Source organism: Electrophorus electricus, chromosome 9 (genome assembly GCF_013358815.1).
Source record: "Electrophorus electricus isolate fEleEle1 chromosome 9, fEleEle1.pri, whole genome shotgun sequence".
Classification (NCBI taxonomy): domain Eukaryota; kingdom Metazoa; phylum Chordata; class Actinopteri; order Gymnotiformes; family Gymnotidae; genus Electrophorus; species Electrophorus electricus.
The window spans coordinates 8,038,166-8,058,685 of NC_049543.1; the positions used below are offsets into that span (position 1 = coordinate 8,038,166).

At 47.1% G+C, this 20,520-nt stretch overlaps 1 protein-coding gene across 6 annotated transcripts in view; it reads right to left on the reverse strand.

The window, feature by feature from the left end:
• rtkn (rhotekin) overlaps window positions 1-20,520 on the reverse strand; it is a 45,950-nt gene that overhangs the window by 10,520 nt on the left and 14,910 nt on the right. Inside the window, exon 1 of one of the 6 annotated variants that reach the window (XM_035529773.1) lies at window positions 18,056-18,184. The exons of 4 other annotated variants lie outside the window; for them this stretch is intronic. In XM_035529773.1, coding sequence (XP_035385666.1) covers window positions 18,056-18,169 — 114 coding nt within the window. In that variant the 5' untranslated portion in view covers window positions 18,170-18,184. Of the gene's footprint in view, window positions 1-12,104; window positions 12,424-18,055; window positions 18,185-20,520 lie in introns of those variants that run through there. One more of the 6 variants, XM_035529777.1, reaches the window with a different exon arrangement.

Consider the following 20,520-nt stretch of genomic DNA (forward strand, 5'->3'; position numbering starts at 1 on the left):
ACACGGCAGTTCAAATTTGACTTGTGATAACAAAAGACACATCAAGTCACAGTAAAAATTGTGTGCATGTGTGTGTGTGTGTGTGTGTCTGTGCGTTAAAAATGAGAAGAATTACTGGTGTCTGAGAGGAGTAAAGGGATCCAGACAGAGAGAGACAGACAGGGAGCTAAAGTGAGAAGCAGAGAGACAAAGAGAATCAGAGTCAGAGAAAGAGTCAGCAAGAATGACAGGGAAACAGAAAGAGAGTCAGAGACACAGTCAGAGAGGCAGTATGCGAGAAACAGAGAGTCAGAAAAATAGAGATTCACAGATAGAATCAGAGGCTGAGAATGAATCAGAGAGAATGTCAGGGGAACAGAAAGAGTCAGAGGCAGAGAATGAGGCAAAGAATGAGTCAGAGAAGCAGTTTGAGAGAGTCAGAGATAGAGAGAAAGATTCAGAGACAGAGAGAGGGCACATGAAATGAAAGTCGGCAGGGTGTAGGAAGAACTCAAACAAAGCCAGCAGGACAGTACAAAGCATCAGCGTGCCGGCATGGGCCTTCGACCCGCTGAGCCTCACGGCCGCTCCACTCTGAGCGAGCAGAAGGCCACCCCCCGAAATGCACCGAGCAGTGACATGACCAGGCTTCAGCCTGGGAGGGGGCGGGGCTCGCCCCAAAAACAGCTCCGCCCCACCGCAGCTCTGCCCGACCCATCACGTTTGGTTCGCTTTGTGCGGCAGACCAACCCTGAGACATCAAGCTATAAATGTTCCTGTATGAAAGTGACCCCTCCCCCCCCACACACAGAGCAGACATTGTTTGAACCGAAACAAAATCACAACAAGGGGGCGCAGGGGTGGGGGGGGGGGTCTTGGTTTCAGCTCTTACCCAAGGCACGAGACGAGAGCGGATCTTTGCTGTTGGTGAACGTGGCCAAGCCTTTTTTACATAAAAGTCACGAAAATGTAAAATCCATCTATCCGGATGGAAAAGAAAGGCGTGGCACTCTTAGACCCCCTGGGTCCTGCATGTGTACGTATGTGAGCCGTATAAGCAGAGTGTAAATGACAAAGGCAAACATGCCCTAAGTGAGCACGGAGGAAATACGGCACCTCCGTTTAAATTAGGCACTGGAGTGTGTCTACGGGCAAACATTTGCTGGTATGGACGTGTTTTTTGGATGGATGTGAGAGCGTGTTTGCAAAAGGCACTGCAAAGGCCCTTCAAACACAGGTGCGCGCACGCACACACACACACACACACACTGTTGCCAGATGCACCACCTCCTTTGAACCAGGTGCCAGAGCATAGTAGAGTGCCAGGCTGGGCTGTGTGTGTGTGTGTGTGTATGTGTGTGTGCATGCGCGTGTGCATCAGGCAGGAGAGGCAGAGAGGGAGCGAATGCGTGGAAGGTGTGAAAGAGGGAGGGAGTGTTTCAGGAATGGATGGATGACAAGAAGAGGAGGAGAAGGACACAACCACTCTTTTGTTCCCAGGTAATGAAGCGTAAGCACTGAAAGTGAACCCAGATGGGAATTAACTGAGGGAGATGAAATCTTCACCTTGCATTGGGGGGGGGGGAAGAGAGAGAGAGAGAGAGAGAGAGAGAGAGAGAGAGAGAGAACATGTATTGGCTGTTAGCCACTTTTCAGGGCATCTGTGGAATAAAAATGTTATTTTAAAAAATCTTTCCCCATTTTCTGAAATGATCATAGCCTATTCCAAAGGATGACGGAAAGGGCCGAGTCTAAAATTCCAAAGCCTGTCTGACCTTATGGCTCTGGGTCAAGGCAGACACCCCAGTTGGTCTTGTTCGGTGTATGACCTGAAATCCAACTGCTAGCTCGCTAATGGCTGATCATTACCCGTACCACCGCTTTCCTGCTTAAGTACTGACTAACTTTAGTATGCTCAAATTGGGCTAAGTAGTTTACCCTTGCCGTTTAATCACAGGGTAATTGCTGTAGAATTTGGAGTGAGAATGTGGTAATCTGACCGCTACCAGATCATATCGGAAATTTTTGTTTTTTTTCTGACAGGAAACACACTCATGGGAAGTGACTCTGGTCTTCGGCGAATTCGGTTTGGTTCTGAAGTCTCTCCCCCCCGCCCGGCCTTGAAAATGCCTCAGATGCTTAGCGAGAGATTGTCTTCATATGAAGCGAGGAACGGGGGAAAGGAGAAAAGAAAGTATGACTCTGGTCACTACAGAAGCCGACGCTCATATTAAACCTGCTGACACCTTCGGTATTGAACCAATTTGATGGCCCCTATGGGCTCGGTATCACCGTGGAGAGTGATGTCTCCTGGGACAGAAACCCTTAAAACGTTTATTTGTGTTGTAATGCTTCATTGGCCCAGGGTCTCCTGCTGAGGATAGAACTTCAACTTTGACCCTTCTTTCATGCCATATGGCAGATTTGGCCACGACCTCACAGAGCGGGGCCAATCTGATGTAAGAGAGGCAGGTCTTTCTGACAGACTGGCAACAAATGCTCTTGGCTGATGTATGTACGGGACTAAAAGCAATAATGTGCCATTTGTCTTAAATGAGTACTTGCCAGCATTCGTTGCTTTTGTCTCATTGTAAGACAGACTGTCTGGGAAGGTCTTGCTGGTCTTAAAGCTTTCCAGAGAGATAAAATTTTAACCACGCATGAAAAAGTCTAAGGAAAGGTTTTAAACTTTCTTTATATGTATATCAATGATATTAGAGGTTCATTTGTAACATAAATCTCATTAAATCTGCACCGCCTTCACATTTTGCAAAGATTTTAATGAATACTTCTCGTAGACACACAGAACTCAGGTGATCTGTCTTGTTTCCACCGGTCTCTATGAAATCAAACAGAGTGAATTATGAGTGAAATATTTATATCATCACAAAAGACAAAACAAAAGCAGTAAAAAAAACTGCACCGAGAGTCTGTGATGTGAGACAAATGAGTCTTCCAAGAGTACAGCCAGCTTCGCTCGAGTCCAGATAGCTCATGTCAGCCCGGCGAGCCTTGTGAGGTCACGTCCTGCTCTTAAAAGCCCAGGCGCATCGGCTTGCGTCGCGGTGCTTGCTTTGACTGACAGGAGGCAAGTGTCACTGGGACAGCAGAGGCCAAGGGGAGGATGGAAAGCAGAGGAGGGGAGATGGAGAGAAGATTGGGGGGTGGAGGATAGAAGAAGTGAGCGAGGGGAAAGATAAGAGGGGAAAGAGGGAGGGGAAGGAGAAAGATGAAGGAGAGAGGGATCTAGGGATGGGAGGGGGTGAAAGGAGAGAGGAAGTAGAAGAGGCCACGGGAAGCCTCTTTCAGCCTCAACTCCAGCCACAAGAGTGGGAAGAGACCTGGCGCGCCTGATTTGTGCGGTTTTATCGACCAGCACAGACGCACAGTTGCCCCAAGTGACAGCGAAGGATGCCTGGAGGAGGAAGAGAAAATTCCTGACCACACCCAAACACGCCGGCTTCCACTGACTGGGGATGGCCCGGCCTTCAATCAGCCGGCTGCAGTTATGCGCCCACCCCCGCGCTCCTCCCGCCCAATCCCCACACTTGTTCTCCTCGGCGCTTGCGGCGAGGGATGTTGGATGAATGTTCCCACAACAAAGAGTGAGGAGGGAAACATGCCAGTGGAGTCACTAGCTTGGAGATGGCACATTGGCGGTGGCGCTGAAAAGATCGATGGCGGTTCTGTTTATGATCAAGTCTCTCAGAAAGCAAGCATTCCACCTAATTTTCTCAAATTACACGCTGCCTACGTGTTTACGCCACATGTTAACACAAAGCTAAACTCACTTTTAAGTACAAAATAGGCCAGAAAACATAACTTACTCTGAAGGTCCCAATTTATTATTCAATGAAACCACCTCATCCTTTACTATCAGCCTTTCCCTATTTGCACTAAGCTGCAACAAACTCTTCAAATACTCATGAGGACCCAGTTTCTATGACTACCACCACAAAAACAGCCATTGTTTGTAGGTAACAACACTGGGTCTTTTTAAAAACTTTTTTTATGATTCTTACACAGGGTTTATTATACGGCCAAGCTGTGTTGGCCGGGGATCTTGTATTCCACCAACACCACGGCCAACCACAGTTGGCTAGATCCAGCAAGGTCTGGGCAGGCGGTTCATGGGTGCTGGACCGAGAGCCAGACTGCCAGCCTGTGCTCCTCTGTTCAGCCGGCATTACGAGCCAAGGCTCCACTCAGAACCCCAGCGCCACATAGCTCTCGCTCTCCGAGCATAAAGGGCCATTTGAGGAATGCGGACGTGTGCTATATGCCTGCCCCCCCACCCCGCCAGCTGCTCTCCCGCGAAGGCGCAAGGGCTTCAGAGTACAGCTGGGTGCCCTCCCTGATGGGGCGCGGGCACCCCTCCCACAAGTCTCTCGTGGCACCCAGGCTTGAGGGGTTCTCATACGGGATGGGTTGAGTGACAGGGCCGCACGGGGCGGCCGGCACCAGGGATTCACGGTTCCAGTGTCGTTGTAAAAGAGACGTCGACGAGCGAGCCATTTCCTGAAGGCCATTAACGACCAGACTCCGGGAGTCTGACTAAGGAAATGCGTGTGACGGTGGGGCCTTACAGAATGGCTATTGTACTCACACAGCACTATTACATTGTGTAGCACTGTTGTAAGGACAAACACATGATTGTGACGAAGCTGGCATACCCTCCCTAATTCAGCTGAAAAACAGAAAACAACAAAGCCAAAGTCCACAGTCCTTTACACGGGGTGTGTACAAGTAATCCAGGGTTATAATGGACTATATGCAAGCGTTCTAATCGTCCAAAGACTGGCAAATATCCAGCAATGTTATAAAGCAATGTTGCAAAACAAAGCTAGATTAAATCAGGATCCAGCGTTGCTCAACTTGGAGAAGAGTCAAACACGCTAAAACATGGATCAAAAGGGATTTATTTGGGGGAGACCAGATCCATTGTTCTTTCAGTTATTGCCTAAAATGGTGTTTATTTGGAGTTTCTGCTACGCTGCATATAGCAAGTCCTGCCCAACTTTTGTCTTTGCAATACGATGTGGGGTATAAAGAAGTGTCACATAAATCACCCTCATCCCGAAACACACACACACACACCAGGGTTCATCCCTCGGGGTGAGGGGAGGGCTCTGCACTCCAATGCCAATGCGTGCATCTGTAACACACCCCCTATCCCGATTCTCAGTGCGCTCCCATGTAAGCAACCCCATTGCAGACGGAATTAAATCGGCATTATATGGAAGGGTTATGCTGGTGTCTTATAGATTACGTTTACTTTCCTCCACAACTGTAAAAGTCACACTGTGGGACCCTACACAGTAGGAATTTCAATAAAGCCACAGCCAGCGCAGAAACCTAGTCCTATCCTGTATCAGATCATAAATCAAACCATCCCGACGTGTACCACTGAGTGCCACTTCATCAACATTCTTTTGTGTGGCTCAGGTCAAGCTTGGTTTAAAATGACATTTCATTAAACCGTCTCGGCCCGGGTGATGTCCGAGCGGAAAGAAAAGGAGACGAATCGGCATCCTGTAGGACCGCGTGTGAGATAACGGTGACGAGCTCGAGGCTGAGGTTGAAGAAAGTACTTTCAGTGTTCTAAAGGTCATTTGATGTTCAGCCTCGGCGGCGAATCCTGTGCCATGCATCTGTGTAGCCAACGCTACTACTGTGTAGCTAACGTTAACACTGTGTAGCTAACGTTAATACTGTGTAGCTAACGTTAATACTGTGTAGCCAACATTAATACTGTGTAGTCAGTGTTAACACTGTGTAGCCTTCCCCTGCTAGGTCATTTCATTCTCTGTGTTAAATGGCCTATAAGGTTCTGATTAATCTAAGACATGACTCAGCGAATAAGCACAGGGCCACAGACTCACTGCAGTGGCGATTCTAGAAAGCTTGTGATTTTGTAAGAATTTCGAACATCAACCCTTCTGGCTGCCTTCCACACACACACACACACACACACACACACACACACACACACACACACACACACACACACACACACACACACGCGCGCGCGCGCACACCCGCAGCAGTGCGATGCTCTGGTGCTTTAGTCCGATTAAGCTTTATTGACTGTGTGGAGATAAGGGTGGCTGACCGAGGGTGGGGGAGAGGCCAGTCACGCCTGCTTTATCTCCACATGCCTACTCAATGTGCTGCCGAGGAGAACTGCGCCGCACTGCGGCTGCTTCCGTCACTCCGTTACACACCTGGGACACAGGCCAGGACGGCTGGGTGGCTTATGCTTATAGTCACACCTTGAGAGGTAAACAAAAGGTGTAATCAAACTGTGATTCTTTCAGGAAAAGGCATAAGATTTTTAAAATGAGACCTTCAGTTTTTGCCCGTGCACCCACTAAGCATATGCATCTTACATGTTCACAGGATACTAACATGAACCACCATGAGAGTCACAAATAGTTCAGAGAAAGAGGTAGATGCATGACAAGCAGGTGTTTGTTACTGTTTGTGAGCGTGTGTGTGTGTATTAAAGCGCGGGTCTGCAGTTTTGGATTAGCCGCCTCATTGCTCCCACTCGACCTGCTGCCGACAATGGACCCCGCGAGCCGTTAATGAAGTGCTTTGCCTCTCCCCATCAAACACTCCACGCTGCCACGATTCCCGGCCAAACGTAAATTAGCTGCAACTTCCACAGCCATTTACCACGAGGCAAAACTAAAAGGGTTAGCATTAAGTGGAAGTAGGCGGCACAGAGCCAGGGGAGGAGGTTCGGCTGTGCGTATAACCGCTTCTGATGTGCGAGGGGAAAAAAAGCCATCGAGGCTGCAGTGTTTCCGCTTTCCTCCCTCTCTCTCTCTCATCGCTTCATTCTCTTGCATTTTCTCGGTGTGCTTTGTAGACCATGGTTTAGGGCAGCAATATGACAGTGATAGTGGCAGCGGTGTGAGAGTGATAGCAGCAGCAATATGAGAGTGATAGAGGCAGCAGTATGAGAGTGATAAAGGCAGCAGAGTGAGATTGATAGTGGCAGTGGTGTGAGAGTGATAGCAGCAGCAATATGAGAGTGATAGAGGCAGCAGTATGAGTGATAAAGGCAGCAGAGTGAGATTGATAGTGGCAGTGGTGTGAGAGTGATAGCAGCAGCAATATGAGAGTGATAGAGGCAGCAGTATGAGAGTGATAAAGGCAGCAGAGTGAGATTGATAGTCGCAGTGGTGTGAGAGTGATAGCAGCAGCAATATGAGAGTGATAGAGGCAGCAGTATGAGAGTGATAAAGGCAGCAGAGTGAGATTGATAGTGGCAGTGGTGTGAGAGTGATAGCGTTAGCGGAGTGATAGTGCTAGTGGCAGCAGAGTGAGTGCGCTTGTGGCAGCTACAGAGAGGTCAGGGAGGGCACTTCTATGCCCAGCACTGAACTCGTTTACAGGAAAATACTCGCGATGCCATAAGAGTGCAGATACGCATGCACACGCACACACATGAACACACACAAACACAATCCCTGCACGTGACCCAAGCCAAAACAGACTTCTCACAGCCTCATGCGGTTATGCACTCACACCCTGGGACAGACAAACAGGCGGGCTCAACAGATTACACACACACACACACACTCACACAAACTGACTTGTGCAGCTGCAGCCTTTATTTCACTCATGCATGCTCAGAACGACACAAAGTGGGTGGGGCGGGGGTGGGGGTGGGGGGTGGGGGGGCTGTAGAGAGTCAAGGGAAAAAAGAGGCCAGCAGTGGAAAAAAGGTGCGACATAGGAGTGGAGGAGCAAAAAAAAAAGTCAAAAAGCTTAAAGGACACCTCTGAGAAAACAGAGGAAAGGGAGGAACGACTACACACCAGGACAGTGAGAACACATCTATAATCCGCAAAGTGTATTTGCTGTCAAATGGAGAATGAAAAAGCTAGGAAGGGGGGAAAAAAGTGTGTGTGTGTGTGTGTGGGGGGGGGGGGGGGGGGGGGGATAAATATGAAGAAGAGTCAGAGGAAGAAGAATAGAGAGAGGGATTTTCAGAGAGATACAAGCCATTCAGGAAAGTTACTACTGTGGAGAAGTGTTCTATTAACACATTATTTTGGTAAGCCAACCACATTCAGAGATGGCACTGGGGAAAACACGGCCCACAAAAGAAGAGGATTGGTCTACTGGCCTTCGTCTGTGTGAATGTGTGTGTGTGTGTGTGTATCTATTTAAGTAACTGAATCAGACCCCAAAGTCAAACCACAACAGCTTCCCTTTTTATCCTGCCCATAAACGGAGATAAGGATGCACTGTTAAAGTCAGCATGCACGTTTATTTATTTCACTGGAAACTTGCCTTAGTCATTCATATCCTATATTCAGGTGAGAGGTGCGCAATAATGGCCCTCCTTCTAAAAACACTTCCTCCCCAGTCAAACGGGCAAGGTAAACCAAACAAGTAGTGATGTGGAGACACTCCTGTCAGTCTCTCCAGATAGGCAGAGCCACGGAGCTGCCACAGCAGTCCATTCAACTGTCCAGACGGGGTAACCAGCGCCATGTGCTGCAGGGACATTACACCCAGCACATCAGCCTCACGGGACAGAGGCAGGAGAGGACCAGTGGAGCGTCAGAGTGTGAACGAAGGTTTGAAACTGCGTGGCGTGTTTGGATCCATGAGGCTTAAATCCTGAAGCACCCCCCATCCCCCTGTCACAATCTATCGTTTATACAAACTCAAAGAAATGTCTGACTAAACAAAGCACTAAAGCACTACCCACACACACCTAAACACGCAGCCAACATGCAGCTCTGAAAGTGCACACGTTGCCTCCTCCTATCAGAATTGCATGGAACACACATTCACACACACACAAACACACACACACACACACACACACACACACACACACACACACACACACACACACACACACACACACACACACAGGGCCTGTGCACCCAGGGAGTAGAAACTGCAGCTGCTGATGATATTAATATCGATTGCTAACGGCCTGAAGGTTTTCATCTTGGATTCGTAAGCTGGAGCACAAGTCCGTTATTTCTGGTGCACTAAACGATGTTCCAGCATGAGCTGTGGAAGGGCAAATATCTTTGGACACACACTAGGACATTGCTCAATGACTTGGGGACTGTGTAAGAAAGTGTGTGTGTGTGTGTGTGTGTGTGTGTGTGTGTGAGTGTGTGTGTGTGTGTGTGAGAGAATGGAGGGCTGACCTCTCTCATACACAGCTGCATTCTTGGATATACGAAGGCTTTAGACCTCTTAATGAACCCACTACTGCACTCATGCCACTGGACTGGTTTGAGAGACTAAGAGGAATAGGGGCTGAGAGAGAGACAGATAGTGAGAGAGATGAGCACATGGGACTATAGACCATAATGAGTCACTCAGAATGTAGGATGCATGTACAGTTGAAGGCATCATAAGAGATGGGGGTTGCTTGCCATGTATAAATGGCTTATGCGAGAGTTCACCAATCAGGGAGGAGTAGGTGGCTTACCTCCCCCCTCCACTGCCCTCCTTAGCTCGAGGGTGTAAACACATACGCATACACACACACCCACAAATACATATTTCAAACAAACTGAAGTATAAGCCCTTTACCAATTTTAGCCATCTAATCTAGTACATCGCTCTGCAGGCCTGTGAAACTGTGACACTTCTCAATCTGACTCACTGTCTCTGACACGCACAAACACTCTCTCTCACCCCCCACATACACAAACACACACACACACCCTTCCATATGGCCAGCTGCTGTGAGGCAGGAGCTGATTATCTTGCGGCACTTGATGAAGGCAGTTCTCCATCTTGACGGTCTCAGGATACAGAATGACAGGCCTGGAGTCTCCGACAAAGAACCGCTCTCTGCCTCTCTCAGACTCTCTGCCTCTCTGACTCTGTCTCTCTCTGACTCTCTCTCCACCTCTCTGACTCTCTCTACCTCTCTCTAACTCTCTTTCGCACACACACACCCTTGCTGAGCTAGCTCCACATTACAGCTCGCCATATCCGTACTGCACAGAGATAAAGTGTACCATCTGGGTTAGAAATACACAAGGAAGCTCCTTGGCAAACAGGCTCGACCGGCCAGGCAGAGGTCTCCGGACATGCAGTCAGGGCAGGCCGAATCATGTGATTGGGACACACAGCTGGTGGGGAGGGGGCAGTGTGAGATCTTGTTTTGTGTGTTTCTTTTGAACATGGCGCTGCTGTGCTGCTGTAGGCCTGTTCTGGGACACCCCTGCTGACTGCAGCCATGTGGCCAGTCGAATCAGGACCGGCCCGGTGGGACCTGACTCCCGGGCTGTGCAGAATCCCGCTACGACACACTGCACAATTCCAGTCCTGATAATGCCTGCCATTTCATCTGCCATCTCAATTCACACTGTCTAGACAATGAGACACCAAGGCACAAGCTGTCCTCTTGTGCATGGCCAATAGTTTTCTATTTTGAAAATCTTAAACACAAAGTCAGATGGGGCATTAACACTGTGCAGCCATTTGCAAGCAGACACTGTGCATTACCCGCAGTCAGCAAAGGTGTTCAGGAGCAGAGAGGCTGCATTTCCTCCACTCCTCATGCAGATCTCTCCACGTGGGTATCGATTCCGCTGAAGGAAGCTGGAACAGAAGCGGATAACGCTTCTGCAAGTGCAGGGCGGCCGTCGGGCCTGGGACCAAGGCCACACGTCACGGAAGCTGCCAAACAGTCTGGGATAAGCGGCCCATCGAACTAATTTATCTTGCGTCCAGGATGAAAGGCGAACTGCGGCAGTCAAATCGATTGGAAGACAGTTTGAAAACACTGAAAGGCTGAAGAGCAGTCTCCCTCTGGCCGTACTGGTGGCTTCTGGTCTTTTCTTTTTGTTTTTGCAAATCTGACTCCAACAGCCTCATGCATGTGGACCTACTGTCTGTTTGCAAACAAACCAAAAGAGAAAAAAAAAACTAACTATGGTTTAGAAAAGACTTAAGAGTATATAGTTATTATATATAGTTATATAGGTATATAAGTATTAGTTCTAACTTCCTGTTCCCAGTATTGTGGCTGTTGTGAGTGCTTCTGTACATTTATTTATTAAAGGGTGAAACCTAAGCAGTGTATGATACAGACTGTAAATCTCTCCGAGTCATGAGTTCTGATGCATTTACCCAGTCACTTGTATGCTATATGCATCAGCCTTTTTTAGTGATGCCCCTGACAAAAAAAAAGGTAATCCTTTACAAAAGAAAGAAAGAAGAAAGGGCACACGTGTTTCTGTAAGAATATTTTTTTTTCATGCCAGCACTGTCAAAACGGCATGAACAGTGTCGCTATGACATTTTTTCACTGCATATTGACAGTGTCTGTATTGACAGTTAAGCAAATGGGAAGGATGTTCCCGTCCTATGTTGCAATGGCATACAAGACAGGGCAGAGAAATATTTCATAATCAATATGATTTGCTTACAGCATAATTTGATTAGTAAACATGCTTTTAAGCAACATTAGTCAGCCTATGATGATTTGTTCTGGAAATGGACAGAGTGGAGCTTAGATAAAAAGTAGTAATGGATTGATTAGACAGGATGTACGGCCACCTCGTTGTCTGCAGTGCCTTCTGTTATACACACATGAACAAGGTGAGACGTTTGTGGAATATTTTGAACCTCAGGTACCAAATGGAATTTCAAAAATCAACACACACAGGAGCACGTGTTTATTCCGTTCCTCAAGCTAAAGTGTTGTTTTCCAGACAAGTTACACAGCCTAATAACGCCACACAGCCTAATAACACAAGCGCCACAACACGGTGGCCTTTGCTTCTCATCGGCTGCATACAAATCACATCACATCTCTCATCGTGTGCGTGTGGATGCCCGTCCTTGCTGTATAGAAGCACCTGCACGCAACCATGCAGCACGCGCGCGACGGAATGCTCAATGACCCGATCTTAAACATTGCGCTGCCCACAGCCCATCGCTAACAACCCAGCGTAATCTCGCTGTTTTAATCTAAACAAATTCAGCATTCATTTTGCACAGCTTCCTAACATGCAGTCAAACGACTAGAGCATAACTACATAAGTATTACAGTAACAAATTATTTTAACTTCGTCGTTAAGGTGAATGAATTATGAAACGCGTTTAAATGATGTCCAACTTACTCGCTCATTCTCCGAGTTATTCATGCTGGTAGAGGTCTCGCTCCGAGGAAACACAAACTCCGAAATCCCTCGGCTTGCGCAACACTACCCACAGCTCCACACCCCCCCGGTCTCCATTGAAACAACTCCGAAATTCCTTCACTCCGAGCCTGAGTCACCGAAAGGTACGTGCGAACGACGGTAAACGCCGGAGAAACGGTCGGGGATACACGAGTGGGGTGGCAGTGTCGCAATGCTGGCTCGGTCAGGACTGGATTGGGAAAGGGTCACTTAGTCAAGCCGCAGATCGCAGCTGTCATCGCTAGCCGTTCCGAGTCGCTCTCCACCGCTGGGGGGGGGGGCGAGATCAAGCGGCGAGCCAACCAGCGTAGCGGGCGAGGAGGCGTGTGTTGGGATGCATGGGATCTGGTCTATTTCGGGTCCCGAGTAGTACCGTGCCACAAGTAAACACTAAGTTGTTTTAATGTCATTTGACGTGTAACCATATGCAATGACAAACGGACACGCTGTCATCTTTCGAACAACGTCAGAGCCGAGGTTTGCGGAGCTTGCGCTCCAACCCGTTTCGCTGTAATGCTGTCCCGAGCGGAGGTGCTCCTCGCTCTCCTTTGCTCACGGTACCGCTACGATATCACATCGCCGGGCTGACAATAGAGGAGAGTGCTCGGGACACACGTGCTGCTGCTGAGTGAACGATCGGGACCCTGGCGTTGAAACGATCTCTTATTTGGTGTGCCGGTCAGTGCCATTCCTCGCCTGCCATTAACGAACATGAAACATTCATTTAATGTTACTGATCATAGAATAAACAATGCAACTGACATTTCACCGAATCTGTACAGGATTTTCTACATATTACTTTAGATTCAGTTAATGTCCTTCCGCGTAAAACAACCTGCTACTACGTTTGTATGAATGTACTCAGCGATAGTTTAATGGGAACTTAAGAGAAGTGACATAAATGCAGGCGTTGGTATTATTTTCCTTTTTAGTCCAAGTAAATAAAAATGAAAAAAAGCAGTCAATGCTTAAAAACAGATTAAAAAAACAAATAAAAGGACAGATAATCAAAGACTAACTATTATCCCGTTACTTTAGGGGATGGGTTCTCATGAAAACGCCGCTTCATAACGTCTGACAGATGTCCGGTGATTACTGGAGATCTTTGATATCACCGATGTCAGCCCCCTTTCTCATGCGCGCCCCGTGGGTCGCCTCTGATCTGGGTTAATCACAGGGACACCTGTCCGGCCCCTGATCAGGGAGCATCTGGAGTCTGGAGACTGCCAGGAACCCAACAGCCTTGTGGATTAAGGCGCTCCTGGCGAGCCGCACAGGAGGAACGGCCGGGCGCCATTCGGGCCGGCAGGAAAAACTGCGGCGGCAGGTCAGCATACGTGGGACAACGGGCCAGAGAGGTGGCGACAACAGAAGGTGCTATTCTATAAGAAGGAGGGTGAGCTGGGTGGCACCCATCGCCAGAACGATCGCACCTCGCTCCGGACACCGGTGTGTCAGAGTTGGGCGTGTGCTGGGAAACATCACCATGGTGGAGGCAAGCATGAGAGAAAGGGAACAGAGGTGAAAAAGCAGTGAGCGTGGTGAGAGAGTGTGTGTAGGAGAGGATGAGAAGAGCAGTAAAGAGAAAGGGAAGAAGTGAAAGCTCATGAATGATAAACAGAGGTATTTCCAGCAGAGGCTGACACAGGGTCGACAAATGAATGGACATGAGTGGTGAGATGACATCAGAAGATGAAACAGTGGAGAGGAGCAAATCCAACAGTGAGGTTTCTGGGAATCTCTCACACATACACACATACACACATACACCGCTAACTACAAACAGCCCATTCCCTCCAAGGTACAGTATAGGGTTTCTAAGAATCCATTCTCCAGTGACATTATCTGTTAGCAAACAGCTGCTTGAACTGTTGCACATACCTGTGGACCGTGAGGACAGAGGGACAGGGAGTGCACTGAGGTGAGAGAGAGAGAAGCACGGAGAAAGAGACTGAAACAGAGACTAAATGAGTGTCAAGAATAAAAGCAAAAAGCAAGGAGTCAGAGCATAAGGAAGAGAAAAAGAGACAATGCAGAGGAGTGGTTTGAGTAGGCATGTGGGCCCTACGTGTGTGTGTGTGTGTGTGTGTGTGTGTGTGAGCAATAGGGTTATCTCATATTGTGTATCTCATATTGTGAACACATATCCCGTGGGCAGTCAGGCAAAAACTCCAGGCTCCATTGAATCCAAGAGCTGCAAAGTACTGCAGCAATCAGAACCTCAGTGAATTGCCAAGTGCAATCAAGACTTGCACACTGAAACAGGGTTTGGTTCAGCAGCCCTGTCTTTTTTTAGATTTATGGCACACAGATTGAACCAAGAACTAATATGTCCAATTTCTTCCAGTGATGTACATTTGCATTTAGTCTATGTCACTTCTCCTCCCATCTCCATCAGTACTTATTATTTTTGCTGTTTACATCTTCGCTGCATGCAAAACAAGCCGTTCTCCACACAAACAACATCCCATTTCCTGTCTTAACGAAGTAAGTCTCAGGAACTCAGTTCCTACCTTAACATATACATCACTCTCAGAAGCCCTGCCTCCCCAGGTCAGCTTTGGGAGTCGGGTATTTGTGTCACAGAACAATCTTCACCACTGCATTGTTTGATGTGTATAACTGTGAGTATCTCGGTCAATTACTTAACTGCCATATTTTTCTTTCCTTGTGAGAGACAGACAGGAAATGAAGGGGGGAGGGTTGCCACTAATCAGCTGGGTATGGTCTGAGTCATGAGCCATGATTGCATTTAAGCCTTTAAAACAAATTACTTACAAACTAGCTGTTGAACATTAAGGCATTAAACATTATTAAAGAAGGTTTACAATACAAAGCATCTTTCAGAAGAAGAATGTAAACCAAGCTTTTGGAATTTAATTTAAGCTGGACTGATTTGGAATTGGATTTGAAATTTACATGATTCCAAACAAGTGAACGTCATTCATGAGGTAAACTGCAGCATGAGAAGGTAGCTAATAATTTCTAATAATTTCTTGAGAGAAAGCATGTTTGCAGTAATAAATCAAAGCTTGCACACACACACACACGCACACACACACGCACACACAGACACACACAGGCAAATTAATATAGGCCAGCCAAGTCTCTGAGCTAATAGTGCAAACATAACAGATCCCAGCAGCTGATAATGCAGTGGTTCAATCACTGGGCTCTGTAAGAGCTTTTAGTGAAAATGGATTTTTGCATTATAGGAACAAACAATCCACCCAAATCTATACTGGGAATTATTGACAACCTGTGTACTGATTAATATCAATTACTCATGAACAAGTACAGACGATAACACTACACTCATAGTAGTATACCAACATTAAATATGACTACACGAGCCATCTACATCTCCCTTGCATAACATGCCATGACAGTAGTGAACATTTGGCAATGACAATCTGCGAAATATTTTAGTCAAAGGAAGAGTGAGGATCTTTGAAGTCAACGACAGCTCAGCTCTCTGCCTACTCATCCTTAGCCAATGAGAGCTGCCCTGCTCCATTATCCAGCAGCACATTAAGATGGATTAGCCAAAGATTTCCTTGCAATGACGAGATTACTGAGCCCTGTCATTTGCCTTGGCAGTAAACCTTGGTCGAATTGCTAGATCTGATTTTGATCAAAGCGGTGATTTGTGACTGGATCACATTTACCATGTGGCGATAAACCTGAAAGGTCTGGGTTCAAGGTGTCGGCAGGGAAAAATGGATTTCACAGTACAACCTGGCCTGGACTCCAGGTGCCCCTGCTGGACTTTTATTGACACGCAGGATGCTGTAACCTTTTAGAGTCTCCCCGTGCTGGACAGTGAGTGGCTGTCCTCAAGTGTATATGAAAGCTCCTGTTTCTTCTGTTTAATAGCCACCACATAATCTGTTGAACTGTCCGGTCGTTCCACAGTGGGTTCGTTTGCCCGTCCAAAGTGCGTTCTTAAAATTCCACTACCTCATCCTCAACAGGGGGACTGCACACAGGATTCCAAACATTGCAATCTGGTACGCCGCCCGCATGTCGGTCCCAAAGCAGGACCCAGCCAGCTTTAACTGGAAACCCCCTGCCCAAATGCCCTTTGACCCTGATGATAAAACTGAAATGGACCGCAGAAGAGGTGGCTGACATCATCCCATCCGAGATGTTCCGTTCCGTTCCTGGTGATGTCACCAGGTAGAAGCAGGAACAGGCTGCGCGTCTTGCCGCCTCTTGGGAGCTGGTCCTGGGGTCTGTGGGGGGTTGAGGGGGGCTGCGCAGCAATGGCAGGGTCGATGGGGATGGAGGCTGACACAGCTTAAGCATGCACAGTGGAAATGTGTTTGCACTCGGGGGTGGGGGGTTTTTGGTGACGATAAACCTAACAGAGCCATTTAGCGATAACGCTAGACACGGGGCGTGGGCTGCAGCATATCCATCTCGCAGGTACTGACAGATGTTCCAGCACCAGAGTACACCGAACAGCTATGCCACCGGAGGGAGGTGAGGTATTGGGTAACAGAGGGGTTTCGGGTTTTGCAATAGGCGCATAAATTGCAGCCTGATGAACAGATGGGTAATCTATCTACAGAGGCTAAAAATAATATGACATAATGCGATTAGGTTCGTTGAGATAAAAAGAGATGACAAGACCATTGCACCATTACTTTTACTGGTGCACGTTCCAGCAGATGCAGGTCATGAAATGTCTGGCTTATTTGTGCTTTATTGTTGACAACAAAGCTGAAATACACAGTCAGATAAATGAAGTGAATGCATTAGTTCACTCAGAAAAGCTCATGACTCTTCGAATGAGGAGTACGAAGTTGTGTCAGGGACGGCACGCCTCAGTGATCTCCCTCGCCCTGGGGAGAAGCCAGGAGGTGCTGATCAATGATGGACAATTGTTCCCTCTGAGGTGTTTGCAAGCATCTCCTGGACGTTCCAGGGACTAGCAGTGCCATCGCCGTCACCTCTCAGGTTGCTCCAGGGATGCCCCTCCCGCTGTCTCGCCCAGCCCCCTCCGCCCAGCGACAAGCACCGCAAGGTGAGATTCAATTACACAGCCAAGCAAGCAAGCTGCGATGCCGGGGAAGGCCGGGGTCAGTGCATGGACCCTCCCCGCTACGGCTTGCTGCAGAGCCGGCAGGACCAAAAAATCTAATTTTATCTGACAGGAAGACCCTGTGAAGGGAAGGCAGTCGATTGTTCCTTCTGCATTTGTTTTTCTTTGGCTTTTTCTCTGCAGAAATAGCGGCTGACTTGCCGCTGTCAGAATACATTAGGCCTCGCATCGAATGAAAGCCAAACAGTTCCTCCAGATTTACAGTCAAGTCATATACTCACACCTTACATAAACAGTATGTGACTACTACAGCAACTAACTATGAGTATGCACAAGTTAACTGTCCTTACACTAATATAGCATAGCACGTTTGTTTTCCATGAACACTGTGGCGGATTGACACTCTGATGTACAGTAACAACATGTTAACCATATAGCAGTGTCACAAATTACAATATTTACAGGTTGATGCATGTTGACACAAAAAGTGCAGTAATACATTAAGTATGAAAATGGGTGCCATTTGCTTGCCACTTAGCAACAAGCACACTTGAACTTGAGGTGGACCAAAATTTTTAAATGCAGATTAAATTTTGTAGCTGTATCTTATAGCAAGATCTTGAAGATCACTGAAGACCAGTGGTAGTGGAATCTCAGTGAAGGTTGACAGTTCAAGCCACACTGCTGCCACTGTTGGGCCCTGAGCAAGGCCCTTCACCCTCAGCTGCTCAAATTGTACTCAGTCATAATTGTAAGTTGTTTTAGATAAAAGCATCAGCTAAATGCCATAAATGTAAATGTATGAAGCCTGAAAAGGCCCAAGGTAGACGAACTGGAGTCATACCTGGCCTGGGTTAGGGAGCTCGGGCCCAGCTGCTCCTGGGAGCTTAGCACTCTCCTCCGCTGCCCAGGCTCTTGGGTGGTGTTTTTCAAAGGAAACTGGCTCGAATAGAAGCATTTGGCTGGTTCTTGCACACAGACTGTCCTTTCAGCTCAGTTGTGACCACGCCAGAGCCCAGGCCAGGGGCTCGGCGGAGGAGGGGGTATCAGGGAAGACTGGTGGGGGGTGGGGGGGGGTGAACGAGCACAATGCTCCCCTTTTACAAATGGCCTGTCCCTAAAACTCCTCCCAGTGTCCCACCCTGCCGGCAGGGAACAAGAAGTGCCAGGCAGAAGTGAGAAGCTCAGGGAGAGTAAACCCATTCACAGAGACGCAGTCACGTTCACGCTGCAGCCCAGTAAACAGGCAGTCAAGCAGGAAGGAGAAAAGCCCAATTAAACAAGCGTTTGACTCACTATCTGCACAGGTGCTGCATTTGCCACCAAAGGTGCTCCCCTGACGACGTGCCGGATGATAACCACAGAGTTCTCTTAGCATACTGGGGTGAACATAAAAGCCACAGTAAAGCTACTTAAACAATCTCCCAGCAGAACCAACAAAGTAGGAAAAAGCCTCCTGCTAAAACCGAATGATTAAATAAATTGCCTAATGAACATTGTAAAGAGTTTGTTCAACTATAACATGGCATTCCTTATGATATCAAGGGGTTACACAAGTAAAGTCATACCTAAGTGATGTATTTACACATCTTACTGAATACTGTTTACACAGATACAGGGGTTCTTTTGTAGCCTTTGCGTAGAATGAATCACTACAAAACACATCAACCATTAGCTAAAGGTTCTGGGGTGGATTGTTTATGTGACCTCGCATTATAAATTTGATCAAAGTAATGATTAATCCAAAGAAAGTTGCATAATTTCCAGTCCCCTACCACAGAGTATGTTAGACAACATTAGTAGAACATCTGAAAATAAAGGCGGTATATAATGCAAGTTTGGGTCAAGGCTGTAATGGTATATGAGATATCTGGTCTTTCAGTCTCTCATGGACAGAATCCGACCCCACTAAAGATCACAATTCAGGCCAGTGTCACAGGCCAATGACAACATTCCAACCTTTCTAGCTGTAAAAACTGTTACATGATGTGTAGAGAATTGTGCACCAATGACTGCTAACAATATGACATCATTTAGCCTATTAGATTTCTTTACCAATCATAAACTGGGTCAACTAGCCCAGAGGAGATAAAATGCCTCTTCCTACAGGTATTTCAGACTGTGTTCTCAATGTAGTTTAAGGACAGACATGAACCAGTCATGAACCAGTAGTTTTATCTGTTTCTGTCTTTCTTTACATGCTCGTTCTTCTGCATCAAAGGGTTCAGGTCACATTTAATCTCCCCAAGCCACACCAGGAATGGCCGAGCTTTGCAGCATCTGGTCTTTCATCAGTATGGCTTCACCAGCAGCAGCAGCTGCACCACCTGGACCAAGAGAGCCAGAGCTTTGGGAGACTGCAGAGCTGCACACACACAGGACCAACTATCTCATCCACCTATGGTGTATATGTGGGGGTGTGTGTGTGTGTGGGTGTGTGCATGAGTGGGTGGGGAAGTGGATTTGGTAAACACTCCCTGAAGTTACAGAAAGACTCCTGTGTCCACTGGTCCATGTAAACAAGTCCAGTGCATAGCAAATGAAATATGACAAATCTGTGAAAAACATTAGCCTGAAGCACAAGCAGATGGTGGTCATCTAACAGTTCCAAGCTTTTACAACTAACACTGCAAATAGATTTTTATATCTATATAGAAAGCCATACTATGGTATAAATGTGAAATTCAACATATATGCATGGTGTCTTGCCTAAATTAAGGGGTTAAGAGGTGCCAAACTGAATGGTGACAGAATGAAAACAGCTGGTGGGGTTCCTGCTGGGGCCATCTACTGTAACAATATAAGGAAAAGCAGTGGACATGGGTATGAACCCTTAACCACACAAAATAAACCTTCAGATACACACTCAAACCATTAATAATAATATTACAACATATTTCTACCTCAAAAGATTACAATTTATTAAAAATTATCACAAAAACAAAAACACTGACTACAAACTATCTTTAACCAACAAGGAAGTGCACCAGTCACAAGGTAAAGCCCAAAATGGTGTATAGGCATCATATTTACATAATGTAATATCTACCAGTGAAAGAAAAACCTACCCCTTTAGATCCTTCACTGAACTTTTAGGTACAAAAATAAATGAAGATGACGATGCCTTTACATATAATGTCAGTCATAGCCTGGAAGGCAGTTTTAACACTGCATCATTCCTTCAGACAGGAAAGGCGCTCAGAGAAATCCGCCATTCCTTGGAAAAGCAATCACTGAGCTCTGACAGTGCAGACTGGTCATATATAGCAAAGGAAACCAGAAAAGATATCAGATGAGTCGAGAACTAGG